Genomic DNA, 15,157 nt, shown 5'->3' on the forward strand with positions numbered 1-15,157 from the left:
TTCAAAAGGCTCTGGACTCTCACTTGCGCTTGAAATAGGTAGGAACACTCTAGCTCCCCTTGTTTGTTTTCCTTTTCTTGGTCCTCAAGGGTGTTGAAGTGTTTTGTGTGCGAGTTTGTTTTTGCACCATTCTTTGGTTTTGTCTGAAGACCGAGGCCGGTTTACATGTAGTTTCAAACATGAGACATAAAGTTTTGTATGAATGCTATGCTCCTCCCTATGCAAGACATAAGAGGAATTTAGCCTGCCACTCAAATGATTGAGAAGTATTTCTTTTGGCTAGGCATGAGAAGAGACATAGAGGCTTATGTATGGGCATGTATCACTTGTCAAGCTATGAAATTCGACAGGGAAAAGGCTCCCGGGTTGGTATACTTCCATGAGTATCAATAGCTTCTAGAATCATACTTGGTTGCTTTTAAGTTCTGGTGAACTCTTTAGAAGTTGCCGGGGATGTCACTAGTTGGGCATTTTCTATGCTTCCGGACCTATTAACGTGCTTCATAGTGTGGACATGACGTCTCATGTTAGGGGACTTACGTCTATTGCAAGGGTCATGTGGATTGGCACCTCGTGGTAGGGGACTAATGTCTACACTAGTTGGGCAGGGCTCAATAGCGTGGACATGATACTTCATGGCAAGGTAACTTACTTCTACGTCAAGGGTCATGTTAACTAGCACCACACGGTAGGGGATTGATGTGTACACCAAGGGCCAATAAGCTGGATTTGAGAGGTTGGGGGTTTTTGGTCCGCGCCCATATCTAGATTATGGTATTCTGGTTGGCCTAGGAACGTAATGTCTACGCTCGGAATGATTGCATGCTACAAGCTAAATGAAAGGGAGATTGTCCAACACATTCTTATGCATGGCATACTCGCATGCTTGGAAGTGTTTTACTTTTTGCAAGGTTTGTGTGTCTAGTTCATGGGTAGGGGACGTCCTCTCGTGAACCGTGCGCATGAATCTATATTCTAACCTCGCTTGTGAGCTGTAGATAGGTGGTAGGTTTGACTCTAAACTCTTTGTTTAAAAGCTTATTTGAGTTTTAGCTCACTTTTCGTTTTGCAAGTCCACACATCATTAAAGTATGGCTAGACAACTTGTAAGTGAGTTGGGCGCCCATCCACACTTCATTAAAGAGTGGGTGGACAGGTTATAAGCGAGTTTGGGAACTTATTGGATGGCGGCCGGCCAGGCTCTCATAAATCAGGCACTCTTTTAAATAAAAGAGTGTGGACAACTTAATGGGCACCCTATCCACTTATGGGAGACCTAAAGGCCACAAACTCCTTGTATGGAAAAGCTTATCCTCTCCCTCTCTTCTTGGGAAATAGTCGCCTTTTTCATGAGGAGGTAAAGGAAAGCAATTTTCAGCATAATCAGTCTGTACACATACTTTTTGTCATGGTTTCTTGCTTCTACAACACTTGGATTAGCTGGCAAAAGAATGCTACATTGTTGTCCAGCCCTTGGGAGTCCTTTTAGCTACCGCTATCTCTTGGATATGTACATGCTGAAAATGCTTTCAAGCATTTCTATCGCCAACAATTTGACCAAAAGCTAATTTCTTTTCTTAAGATTCAATGAATTCAATGGTAAGGGCAGTTCTTTTTACCTACTCTACATCTGTGTGCTTGACCATTAAGGTTTCCTATGTCTCGGCCTGGCACACACATGCTTGTACATGGATGCCAGTGGAGCACAACTGCTTGTGGCAAGACACTAGGGATTGGGGAGCGAGGTTCTTCGCGAGACAAAAGTTGTGGAATCAACCTCGACTTCAACAAAACATGTTTGCAAAATGTTTTCATTGCATGAATGTCATTGGCAATCTGGCATGTGTTGCCCATGAAGCTTGTATCTTGACAAATCCTTGATAATACAATAATATTACAAGGGGGTCGGTCCTTTCCGGCCGGCCCTATTACTGTGTCAAGATTGTGCTGAACTCTTTTTGCGGAAATTACACAACTCTTTAATCACACTGTCTCTAATGATGTCCTCAGGGGCTCCTTATCAACGAGTATGGACACCGGATGTCCATGAAGGCACATCATCATATCATGCTGGCCAAGGACCACTAAGATCCTCCAAGATCGGGTCAAGTAAAGAGCAGTTGTGGTACTGGTGGGAGCGGGAGGGGGAGTAGCTGGTGCCGGTCTTGTAGATATTGTTGTAGCTACGAATTTGCCTTTATCTTTGAACTTATCCTTTTCCATTCCATTTTACTTCCTCGTGTTCTTTGGATTGTCCCTTCCAATATGCTCGGTGGAATACAATAAAAGCACTATTTGGCAGTATTTGATAGAATGTGCAGCGGAAGAAGGGACAATGGAAACACAGGGGGGGGAGAGAGAGAGAGAGAGAGAGAGAGAGAAATGAAATGAAATGTTATATTAACGTCTTCAAAAGGCCATAATGACCTATGAGACCAAAAGTTACATCATGGTGGATCTGATACAATGTCTGGATAAAAAAACCCAGAAAATGAAAAATAAAGATGATACTACTGGCACCTAGAAAATGAAACTGGAACTGGAAGGTACACTATGGAGGTACCTCCATCTCATAATATGTGCCGCATCGGACACTGGCGGATCTCCTCAATATCCTCTGTGGTCAGCACCCTGACTGGGTGTCTCGCATGCCTCGCAAGAATAATCCGAATCTGCCGCTGCAACCTCCGTCTATGCTGGGATGCCCTCCTCCGTGGTCGTGGGCGTCTGGACCACCCAAGCTCAATCGCACGATCAATCAGTGTACCCCTGGTGTGGGCGGTATCCATGTCCTGCTGCTGCTGTGGTCCATCTGGCGCAGTGATGGCCGGACTAAAGAAGTCTGTAATGTGCCTCTGAGTCTGGCTCTCTGTGCGCCTAAGCAGGCTATCTCTATGTCTCCGCAGCTCAAGCAAGAACAATCCCAAACACCTCTGGTCCTGGTACCCCATGACTCTGGAAAGTGGTCCAAAACCCTCTCTGAATAAACAGTGGAAACGACCACGTATCTCATAGTATGCAGTACAATGGCATATATAATGCAGCTCTGTCGCTGGCTCCCCATGGCATACTCGGCATATCCTGGCCTCAGCTGGTATACCTCTATATCGGCCAATCTCAATCTCAAGCTGGTGTGAGGATGTGCGAATCTGACCAATAGCACATCGTACTGCATGAGACAAGTGTACATCCATGTAACTGGGTCTGATCACAAAACCATCTGCTGTGAGCTGAAGAAAATGTTCTCTGTAGAAAGCCATCTTCGTGCCCAGCTCCTCAGTCGGCTGTATCCATGTCCTCCTAATGTCCAGCTGAACTAAATCCTGACGGATGAGTCTGGTAATCTCTGTCCGTGTAAGAGTGAGAGAGGGTGCCTCCAGAGAATACTGGAAGGGAGGCAATCTGTCCATGCTAAAACCATGTGCCTGGAACCAAGATGTCATCTGTCCATACCAACAAGCCGTGTCTCCCTGTAAAGCTAACTGTCGGGAGGACTCCAGGGCGAGGCGTGCATATCTGTCTCGGGGGAGATCCCACAAGCCATGTATGTAGGAGACTGATCTCGTAAGAGCCTCAATCACCAGAGGGGCAGCCGCCAGCTCTGCTCGAATAAGAGAGAGAGAGAGAGAGAGAGAGAGAGAGAGAGAGAAATGAAAATGAAATGAAATGATATATTAACGTCTTCAAAAGGCCAAAATGACCTATGAGACCAAAAAGGTTACAACAATTGGTGGATCTGATACAATGTCTGTGTAAGAAAAGCTAAAACAACTAAACAACTAACTGAAACTGAAACAACAACTATGAGGAAAAGTAAGGTACTAGGAGCTCCTAATGGATAACATTTGGGAAGGAAAATTCCAGCAACAAAGGTAAGCATCATATACATCACTATCCAAAGATGTCTCTCATCGGTCGATGGCGGATATCCTCAATGTTCTCCATGGTGAGTACTCTGACTGGACGTCTCCCATGCCGTGCAGTATGGTGCTGATCCTCTATTGTAGTCTCCGCCGGTGTCGAGATGGGCCTCTCATCTTGGGGTGCTTGGACCGCCCTAGCTCTATAGCCCGATCAATCAGTGTACCTCTGGTGCGGCTATACTCTGGGGCTAGCTGCAATGCTTGCTGGCCTGACTGCTCAATCTCTGGTCGAAAGAAGTCTGTAATCTGCCTATGTAGGTGTCTCTCCCTCTCTGATCCCCTCCCTCTCAAGAGACCCTCTCTATGTCTACGCAATTCTAGGAAGTATAATCCGAGGCATCTCTGATCCTGGTATCTCATGACTCTGGAAAGTGGTCCGAAACCCTCTCTGAACAGGTAGTGAAAACGGCCTCGTATCTCATAATATATTGGACAGTGACATATGTAATGTAACTCTGTCTCTGGCTCCATCTGGCACAACTGACAAATCCTGGCCTCAGTTGGTACTCCTTTGAATCTGCCAGTCTCAATCTCTAGCTGGTGTGAGGATGTGCGCATTTGACCAATAGCACACCGTACCCCATGAGAAAGATAAGTATCCATGTAGCTGGGTCTAATCACAAACCCATCCTCCGTGAGCTGGAGAAGATGATCTCTATAGAAAGCCATCTTCGTACCAAGCTTGTTTGTTGGCTGTATCCATGTCCTCCTAGTGTCCAGCTGAGTCAAGTCTTGCTTGGTAAGTCTGATAATCTCTGCTCGTGTGAGAGAGAGGGAGGGTGCATCCAGGGAGTACCGAAATGGAGGTAGCGTGTCCATACTAAAGCCATGCAGTTGGAACCAAGCTATCATCTGTGCATACCAACATGATCCGTCTCCCTGTGATGCCAACTGTTGTGAAGACTCCAGGGCTAAGTGAGCATATGTATCTCTAGGGAGAGCCCAAGTGCTATGTATAAAGGAGACTGATCGAGTGAGTGCCTCTACTACCAATGGGAGGGCTCTCCTTATATATATATATATATGTAGAGAGAGAGAGAGAGAGAGAGAGAGAGAGAGAGAGAGAGAGAGAGAGAGAGAGAGAGAGAGAGAGGAAACATAGTTGAGAACCTGCTGACAATAACATCACCAAAAGGAATACGAGTCCCTGAGCAAAAGGGGAGAACCTTGTAAGTGAGGGACTACAGCTAGACAAGCTAGGCAAGCAATGAATATGTTAGGGAGGCATGCCGGCTATATATACTACTACATGTAGGCAGCCGACTGGAGCAAAAGACCTCCACGACTCGGGAAAATACCCAGAACAATAAATGGGGAATAAATATGAGTAAAATATGAGTGAGGGGTGACCAACCCCTTTGAATAACATGGTCAGCCCTAGAGGCTAAAATAGGACACCAAATCGGAAGCCAGCGGGTAGGGTATGATGTCTACACCCCCTCTCATCACCGGATGCTGAGCAAACTCCAAGAAGCCAGAGACGCCGTCCTCTATCAAAGATGAAAGACTGCAGAAACAGGTACCAAGAAAGCTCCACAAGCAATCTCCTCATCAACTCAGCTACAAAAGCAACAGAACAAGCTGCTAGGTACACCGTTCCTCTGGAAGAAAACAACCATATAGGCTGTGATGTGCTGCTCCAAATAATGTTTCCAAATTCAAGTGTAAGAACACTCCTCGAAGAGGAATGTCGTGTATCCAGAATGGAGAAAGAGGAAAAACCTCATAACCAACCAAGATCAGATCTTGTATATAATCAATCCTGGGAGAAGCAAACTGCTCCTCACTGGAACCCTCAAAAGAAATAGAGTCAATTTGCCAACTTTGTACCAAGAGTAGCCAAATGGTGTACAAAAGCATCCTCGGAAAAGGTCGGCATCGCAAGATGTAAAGACTCTGTAGAAAAGATGGGGTCCATCTGCCCAAAATCCATAACATGAGTTGCCCAATGCTGTACATAAGTACACACCACTGAGGTGGGCATCTGAAGATGAAAGGACTCCACATCCCCCTCTGAAAAAAAAATATCGTCGGAGTGATATAAGCCCAACCTGATTCTGATCCAAATCCAAAAAACTCTGGAAGTACCACTGTGCCCCAGGCACGATTAGCAACCACAGATCCAAAGCATCCCACCAGGTCCAAAAAGCATCCTCCAAATTAACAAGCCTGCAGAACTGGCAGGGGGAGGGGCATTAGAAGCATCATAAAGAGATGCAGAGATGGACTCCTCCAATGAGGAAGGGAAGCTGGAAAATAAACTGCAGTGGTAACAAAGTCCTCAAAAGCATCACAGATAGCAGAAGATTGTTCGAGAAGTAGAACCAGATCCCAAGAATCAGTAACAAATAAAGGATTCATGTGAAAGGATCACACGGCAAAAGGGCAAAACACCCTCCTTGTTTTGCAAATACTGCAAAGAACACAAGCTCGGACAAAATAAACTTTGCTCAGGATCTCTAAAAACATCACTGCTCTCCTCTAAATAATTGTAGGCTCCTGTCAAAGAAGAAGTCTCCATAGATACAACACAGCTCCCGAAACTGATCCTCAAGTGAAGTAGCTGGAGAAAGCCCCCCCCCGCCCCCCCCCCCCCCCCCCCCCCTTGGAGGTTAGAAAACTCCTATGGGAAGCAAAACGCAGCCAAAACACTGCTATCCAGCAAAAATATCATTCCACTGCCAACATTAGCAAGGAATATGTAGAAACCGGGAAACCGTGTAGGATAGGAACAAAACACAGGTATAGATGCTCCAAAATCAGCAAAAGGCTGACTGAAATCTGAAATTCAAGTACCAAACTGTCTCCAAAGCCACAATCCAATCAAGAAATCCCCTCTGCAAGTGATCTGTGTCCGCTGGAGAAGAAAACGAGGGCTGCAAACCTGAAAATTCAGGTCAACCAGTGTCCTCAATGAGGAAAAACGCTGAAGAGAAGGTACCTTTGGGTCCAACAGATGAAGCCCAAGTGAAGGTAGAGCTACCAGCAAGATCGGTTCAGAAAAACGCAGCAACCATGGCTGCAAATCTGAAAATGCAGAGGTATAAAGGGCTGAAGAACGGGCTGAATATGGAAACGCTGAAGCCTGAGATCAAGAATTGCTGCAGAGAACAATCAGGGGGTGGGAGGGATGGAACAAGACAACCAGAAAGGATAGGCAAAAGGGAGCCCAGAGAGCTCCAAGATCAGGGTTGGGAAAGCAAGCCCAAACAGGTCAAAAACGCAGCCTGTTTGGGACAGCTATGTTGCTGTCCAGTCCTGAAAAAAAACACCTGAGATCCCCTGGAAGGTGCCACCAAGAAGGACAGGTATGCTGTCCAGAAAAAACACCCTCGTCAGGCTGCCAAGAAGCTTCAAACTGACGCCTTGAAGAGAGGAAACTGTTGGTCATGTCTCCCAGCTAGTTCAAGTGTGAACCTAGCTTACTCACGGGCACTTTTTCCTGTGACTGGACACAGGTTTTTTCCCCGTGTGAACACACTTATGTGTGTTGGCCACTTTGCCCTAGGCCTTTTAGTACTCACTTGTACTTTCATTTCATATGATTATTGAGTACATCTTTTCTAGCACTCATGTTTCTCTGTGCTTGAGGTTTTGTGTGTGTGTGTGTGTGTGCGCGGGCGAGCTTCCCTCCTACCCAACATTGGTATCAGAGCTTGGTTAGGGTTAGCATTAGGGTTTGCCCCATGCTGCCCTTCAGAGCTTGAGCCTATTGCACACATCAGGGCATTAGGGTTTTGCCTTCAGCCGCCCCTCAGCCGCCTCTGCAAGTTGCCGCCCTCAGCTGCGTGCCGCCGCCATTGCCGCCGTACTGTACCGCCATCACCGCCCTCAACTGTACCGCCATCGTCTTCTGTTGGCCGCCGTTTCCGCCCGTCGTATCCAGATCTGACGCCGCTTTGCACTGTCGCCGTTTTCACCCGTCAGATCCAGATCCGCCGCCGCCGATCTGGGCGCCTTGCGCCACCTCCAACAGCAAGCCGCCTGCACCTCCTGCAACAGTAGCCGCTTGTGCTTGTGCCAGATCTGCGCCTGTACTTGCTATCAACACCATTGCCGCCGCTTCCGCCTTGTGCGCCGCCGCTTGCGCCTTCCGCCTTGTGCGCCGCCGCCTTCACGGCCGTCGCCTGCGCCGCCCTGTACTGTGTCCCGTAGGACCGTACCTTGGAACAACCAAAAAGTATGCAATATATTAATGTAACCATGAATGAAGAGTTTTTGGATTGAGTTTACAATCATACTTATTGAATTGGGTCTTCTCTGGTAGATGGTTGGCTACAATTGCTAGGGGGAGAGTTTTCAGATTTATAATCATACTTATTGAATTGGATTGTCTTTGGTAGATGGGTTGTCTGCAATTGTTAGGGAGAGAGTTTGTTGAATGTGATGGAGGATGGTGAGGAATTCCCTTTGGCGTTGGTCGACTTCTACACAGCAGTGGGTGTCATCCTCTGTTTTGTGTTCCGCTTGAGCCCTACAGTTCCCCAGGGTGCTTTAGATTTTCTTTTTATTGATTGTACATTCTTGGAAGCCGGAGATTCAACAATTCTTGAATATTAAACTGATACTTTTCTGCAAAATTCATAGTGAAAGCGATGGACGAGGGAATCGTACACATTGTCTTGTTAGCCATTGTTTAAATAATACCAGTTCCCAATGAAAATTTTAATTATGTATTGAAGTTTATGTGATTACTTGAACTACTGTTCTATGTAATTGTTTGCTGTTTTTTTTTGAAAAGTGTAAAAAAAAAGCATAGTTACAAACCATGATTATTACACTTTTTTGGGCTTGCTGGGTGTAGCTTCTCTCAAGTGCACATGAACACATTCCCTTGGTGCCAATTGCTCTGATGAGTGGTAGTTACATGCAGATTAACAGGGTGGAGTATGTACATTCAAAGAGTTTTTTGCATAGAGACATAAAGCCAGATAATTTCCTTATGGGCCTTGGAAGACGGGCCAATCTGGTATGTTATGCAAGAGACAATGAATGATATGGAAAATTTATTTGATGCCAAATAGCAGTGGTTGGTCTGTGAGATGATTGTAGTACTTCGTCCATTTCTGAAATGGAGCAAAATGCTCAAGCTAAGTTATTGTTTTTTGTTGTCTCCCTATCTACAGGTGTACATCATCGATTTTGGTCTTGCCAAAAAATATCGGGATCCTTCCACTCACCAACACATACCATATAGGTTTGCTTCATATATGTTTCAATGGGATTTTTCAATGACTCTTAGTTGAATTAATAGTAGGAATCAAGCATAGTCACAAGGAACGTCGTTCCAAGTACGTAGGAATGTGGGAACGCCCTTCATCCTCGAGCTGGAATGTGGGAGCGTGCAGGAACAGATGGATAGCTGGGTCACCATGTTGACGTTGGAGGAACGTGCTGGAACGCGATCCGGGAATGTGCACTTGTCTGGGAACACGTGTGTGGAGAAAGTTGACGCGCGACCGTTTCGGTTAGTGGGCATCATGGGTGGTTTTTTTCTTTGTGGGCATTATGCATTTTTAACGTGGGTAGTGGGACGCTATTAAAACGTAACTTACGACCCATGAAAACTACACGACCCATGAAAACGGCTACCCGTAACCCACGACCCACCAACTGATTACGCGCGTCATCTGCAACAAATCAAGGGGGAAAACGCTGAACGATTAACACGTACCTTTGCTGCTAATTAAGGAAAAAAATTTGACGCGCATCTCTGCAGCAAGGGAAAAAACACATCAAGGGAATTTTTAAAAAAGTAAACACTGACCTGCAAATGAACTTTGAATGGACCTCTCTCTCTCTCTCTTTATTTAACCGGCAAGTTATATGCATTGCATAACAACAAACTTCAAAGCTCAAGCCTTTTGAGATTTCATCTTAGCACTTAGTCTTAACCTCTCTCTAACCTCTCTATTTTCTATTGCTATGAAGCTACAAACTCTCTCTTCTCTCTCTCTCTCTCTCTCTCTCTCTCTCTCTCTCTCAGGCCCCCAAGGCAGCAACATAACTCTCTCTCTCTCTCTCCTCCCTGCCTGTGGGAAGGGCTGCAGAGTAATTTCGAGGAATGGCCCTGAGTCTCCAAGAGAAACTCGAGGCCCTCGAGACGGCAATGAAGGCACTAATTAAGGAGAACGAGAAGACATCCGATTCCAACCTCAATGAGGTGGAGAACAAACTACACCGGCACATCATGGTCCTCGAAGCACGGGTCAGGGACCTTGAACAAGAGAACACAGCACTCAAGGAGGAGGTGAGTGCATTGAAAGTGGAAGTGGTAGCCATCAAGAACACCGAGAAGAAAGAAGGGGAGATCAATGACAACACTCTCACGGCCATCAAAGAAGAGATCTCCAAGGAGATCACAAAGGACATGGAGGGAAAACTTGAAGCCAAGCAGTCAGGATGGGTTGAGGTGGTGAAGAAGAACATCCGTAAAGAAGTGAGGAAGGAGACTCAAAGGGAAGAACATCAAATCATTCACACCACCATTGAGGAGGAGAAGATGAGGCATGCCCGCCGCCTCAACATTCGAGTTAGAGGTATAGCTGAGACACCCAACTCCACTCCCGAGAAAGATGGACAGCTTCTATGCATGAAGCTAGGCTACAGGGCTTCACCAAAGCATGGAGAGTCGGGAAAGACTCAACACGCAAGCGAGCCCTCATCCTACAGTTTGCAGTTGTTCGGGGGCTGCTTCCAGGCGCTGAGCCTTGGAAAGAGCTTCTCTTGCAGCGGCTGCAGGCTCGGGCTCCTCTAGCAAGGGGTACTTGGGCACCAGAGATTCGCTGGATCTTCATAGAGATGAGGAGGACAGGCCTCAGTAGAGGATGGGAGGACAGATTTGCTTTGAGTATCCTGAGAGCTTGGGAGCTGCTGAGACCGGGGCTCTCTCAGCGACCTCCTTCTAGTGTTGAGGAGCGGGCCAGACACCCGCTCATCTGGAGCCCAGCGGTTCGCACAGAGCAGGGTCATATGTTGGGTTCTTGGCCTCGTCTAGCCTGCGGACCTTTAGCGGCAGGCCCAACACGTAGTTTTGGAGACTGGCAGGCCTTCTGCAGTCTCCCAGAGGAGATCCAGGTGGAGAGGCTGAGTCACTTCGGAGGGGGGTTGATTATGAGGGATGATATTCAGGAGGCACTCACAGAGGAGTGGTTCACACCTTTCGAGCCAGTGACCCTACGGTGGATGGGAGCCTTTACACAGTTGGAGATCCTGATTGCTGTCAGAGCTTGCACTGAGGATGGCAGATGCTTCTACTATGAGATCCAGGATGAGGGCAGACTTCAGAGAGTGGAGATGGAGTCGCTTTCGGTTGCAGAGTGCACCTTTCAGAGGATACGGGTTGTGGCTGCCGCTTCTCGGAAGTGGCATATTGACCCCGACCCTGCTGATGTGCTCTCGGATTGGCGCATATGGGCATATGCAGCGTGCCCCTTGGCCCGGCTACAGTGGGACCTTGGGGAGTACGAGTGGCATGATCCTTATGCATCCCTTGAGGCCACAGAGATCACCTTTTTCCAGTATACTGTTCGGCTGGGGCGGCATATTTTGACGGCGAGGAGGATGGTCTCTCTAGTTGCAGCGGGGCATTGGCGGCTACAGAGACTCTCACAGGAGTTCCTGGAGGATTTTTGGGCTCGGCTCTGGGCTAGTTGACAGGCCCGCAGGATCTCGACTTTCCAGTGGCTGGTCGCCCACAGGGGCTCAGCAGTTGGCACCTGGCTTGTCTACAGCGGTCTTCCGGCGGCCTGCGTCCGATGCGGCCACCCTATGGAGACACAGAGACATTGCCTTTGGGATTGCCCTCAGGCGTAGCAGATTTGGCTGCGGATGCTGCGTATTCTGGCCCCTCCTCTCTCCAGAGGGTATGTTTACGTGGGGTGCCGCTGCTTGGTCGACTTCGTCAGGGCTTGCTATGGGCTATGAGATGGAGCAGGACAGTCAGGCCATCAGATTCATTAGGGGCCAGCCTCGCCTGGTTCCGGCACCGGATTTCTCGTCTGCCAGCTGGACACAGGAGAGGGATTTACGATGGGAGCTCCTCAGCAGCCTCACCATCTGGTTCACCTGGAGGGGCCCGGTGTTTCACGGCCTTTGAGGGGAGACTGGAGCCACCAGCAGAGACTGTGCGGGGGATTTGGCAGGAGTTGATCCACACCCTGCGAGGACAATATGACCGCATCCGGGGCGACTCGGATGAGGCGATCTTGCGGCGCCAGGCTTTTCACACCACCTGGCGCAGAGGCCCCTTTTACACCTTACACACGGGATCCCCCCGTTGGCATTACAGGCCACCTGTTTGGCTTCCCCCCCCCCCCCCCCTATTGTATGATTTAGCCCTCAGTCCTCTGTACTGATGCTTGTATTTTGCAGCACCTAGGGAGAGTCTCCCGGGCTGCCTTGCTGTATTCACTGCTCTGTTTCTCTTATGAGCTGGAGAGATCTTTTGTAGCCCTACGGGCGTTTTTATTTAACTAATGAAAGGATCTTTTCTCGGAAAAAAAAAAGTAATTACCAGATAGCTCATGGAGCATGAATTGTGATTTGTATATCTTTAGAGTAGCTAATTAAGCTAGAATGCTTGTTTCTATTCACGCTGGGCTGTTGGTAAAACGCCCGAAGTTTCTCATCGGGTGGTCATAGACAAGATGACTAGATTTAGCACTTGGGTGGTCAAATTGACGTCCAGATAACTGATTAGTGGTTTCGAAGGCGAAACTACATGCTCAAATGATTTGAACAAACTATGAACATGTGAATCTTTACAACAAAGTCTTCTTGGACCCAAAGCATGCAACTCTTAGAATCTAGGAGAGTTGCTATTGTAGTCAACTTCTCATGGAAATTTCGTTTGCGTTAGAACCTTGGATTTTCGCAAAGGATCGGGAGTTACTAAAGCAACTTTGTGAAATTCTTTGTAAGTTGGGATATTTTTAGCATAGAAGGTTATGGAAGAATCATCTTTTAAATTAAGACGTGTGGCATCTAGAATGAGACGAGTGTCCCTACACTAGTCATTTCACCTTACAATTGTGAATTTACTTTACACTTGTCATAGAAGGTTATGGAAGAATCATCTCTTAAATTAAGACATGTGGCATCTAGAATGAGACGAGTGTCCCTACACTAGTCATTTCACCTTACAATTGTGAATTTACTTTACACTAGTCAATTAAAGTAGCCAATGGTTACATGGAGCTTATTCTTTCCATTCTAGAGCTTTGAAGCCTCAAACCTATAAATTGGTCCTCTTCATTTTATAGGCACTTCTCATCTATTGTAAAGGTATAGGCACTTTGTGCTTGTGGTTTGATTCAATAAATTCTTGCAAAGGGAGAGGGGCCTATTTCCCTCTCAGTCTCTGAGGCCTACTTTCTTTCATTAATTTGTGATTGTTGATTAAGTGGATTTGCTACAAGAAGTTCATCAATTTTGTAACTTTCACGCGTCCTTGCGTTGCATGGTATCAAAGTCTTCTTTTGTGAAAACATTCCCGGGGTGAGAATTTTTCGCCAGTCCACATAGTACATTCACCATGTTAGAAGAAGGAGAGTATTTATTAGCAATGTAAAGGTTATGGACATTCTTTGACGGTGTCTTTTTCACAATTTTTGACGGTGTCTTTTCCAGACTATGAGAACATTCAAAGGTTCAAAGAGCTTGAAGTAGGTCCAGAGATTCAAGCTTTGATGGAGAGGAGCTAAAGCTAGAGCTAAAGTCAAAGTCTTTGAAGACTTTCTTCTTAGAAGGCTGGTGCGATTGATTGTGTTGCAGCAACGAAAGTCTACCACAGCATGAAAGGAGTCTCTACTTTAGGAAAGACAAAGACCATGAAACTTACTTCACCCACCATCATCAGAGGAGATAGTCAATTTGTAACCTCGAAGTCCCCCCACACCCAAGCCGCCTCATCTTATCTTGAAAATCCTCATAAGGACAAGGAGAAAGACAAAGAATAATCCGGCATCTCCCATGGGGAAAGTAAGGCCCTCAACGCTTGTACAAGTTATATTTCTCCTTGGATAATGATATACTCCGCGGGGGGGGGGGGGGGGGGGGGGGGGGGGGGGGGGGGGGGGGCTATTCCGGCCTCTATGCGGTGTTATATGTGCAACTTTTATTTCAGCTTTACGGATTGTTTGATGGCTGTGATTAAATGCCGAAATATTTAATTATGCTCATGGTTAAGTGATGCACGACCACGCCCACTCCCACTCCCACTCCCGTGCTTCTCGAGCGAGTTACATTGGTATGAGAGCATAAGGCTTTCTCTCATTCTTATGTGAGAATGATCTTATTAAGGTGCATACTATGGCCATTGGTAGGATTATACATATCAGTACTAGGCATAATTGGAAGTGAACATTATGGTTTCTTGGAGTCTGTGAGGGCCTGTCTATCTGCTAGCTTTGTATTATGGAAGTTGCTTCTCACGCTGAAAGCAAGCTATAATGGAGTTCTATTTGTCTCATGGCTTCATGATGTTTTCAGCAAAGAAGAAGAGCTAAGTATTCTTTGAGGTTACAAAACTATTACTTTTTGATTCTTCATGGTTTATGTGTTTTGAACACCTAATCCTTGTGTGTAAATATAAGGAGAAGTGTTGTATGTTTTCTTGAACGTGTTTCAAGAAAAATTATTTGCATGGTTGAGAAGCCCAGAATCTAGAGGTCATCTCTATTGTGAGCACGATGCTCAAGGACTGCAATATATGACATGGCTATATATATATGGTCATCTTTTGCATTCTTCAGTATGATGGCTTCATGGACTTATGGCTCCCTTTAATAGGATGAGTTCTTTTCATGACTCCCTTTATTGGGATGGATTATATGTATGGAGATTTCTTTCTTGGACGAGATTTATATAGATATTGGGCTTCACAAGGGATTTCTATGGACAAATTTGTTCGAGTTTATAGAGAAGAAATATTTGGATATCTCATGGATATGATACTTTTATGGATAAAGTTCACCTCTACTCCAAGGTGTGTAGTCAACACGGAGCATGTGGTAAGAGTTATGGTCTACATGTCTGGATTCTTGGGCTTCTTTTCTAGGGATTTGGATCCATTCTCAGGTTTATGGATCATGTTTATGGCTCCTTTTACTGGGATGGATTATTCTTTTAGGTTCCTTTTATTTGGGATGCATTCGACTTATGGAACTCATGGTTCACATACCCTGTGTAATTATCTCTTGTCTTGCGTGCTCTCTTGAAGATTGTAACTACCA

General features: G+C 46.3%; 1 protein-coding gene across 3 annotated transcripts in view; it reads left to right on the plus strand.

Moving 5' to 3' along the window:
- LOC147618181 (serine/threonine protein kinase HRR25-like) overlaps nucleotides 1-15,157 on the plus strand; it is an 86,815-nt gene that overhangs the window by 56,280 nt on the left and 15,378 nt on the right. For all 3 annotated transcript variants that reach the window (XM_086774599.1, XM_086774597.1, XM_086774598.1), the window contains exons 5-6: nucleotides 8,797-8,892; nucleotides 9,050-9,120. In XM_086774599.1, the coding sequence (XP_086630725.1) occupies nucleotides 8,797-8,892; nucleotides 9,050-9,120 (167 nt within the window). The remainder of the gene's footprint in view (nucleotides 1-8,796; nucleotides 8,893-9,049; nucleotides 9,121-15,157) is intronic.

The sequence above is a fragment of the Cibotium barometz genome, chromosome 35, assembly GCF_041138505.1.
Source record: "Cibotium barometz isolate CiBa-2024 chromosome 35, ASM4113850v1, whole genome shotgun sequence".
NCBI lineage: Eukaryota > Viridiplantae > Streptophyta > Polypodiopsida > Cyatheales > Cibotiaceae > Cibotium > Cibotium barometz.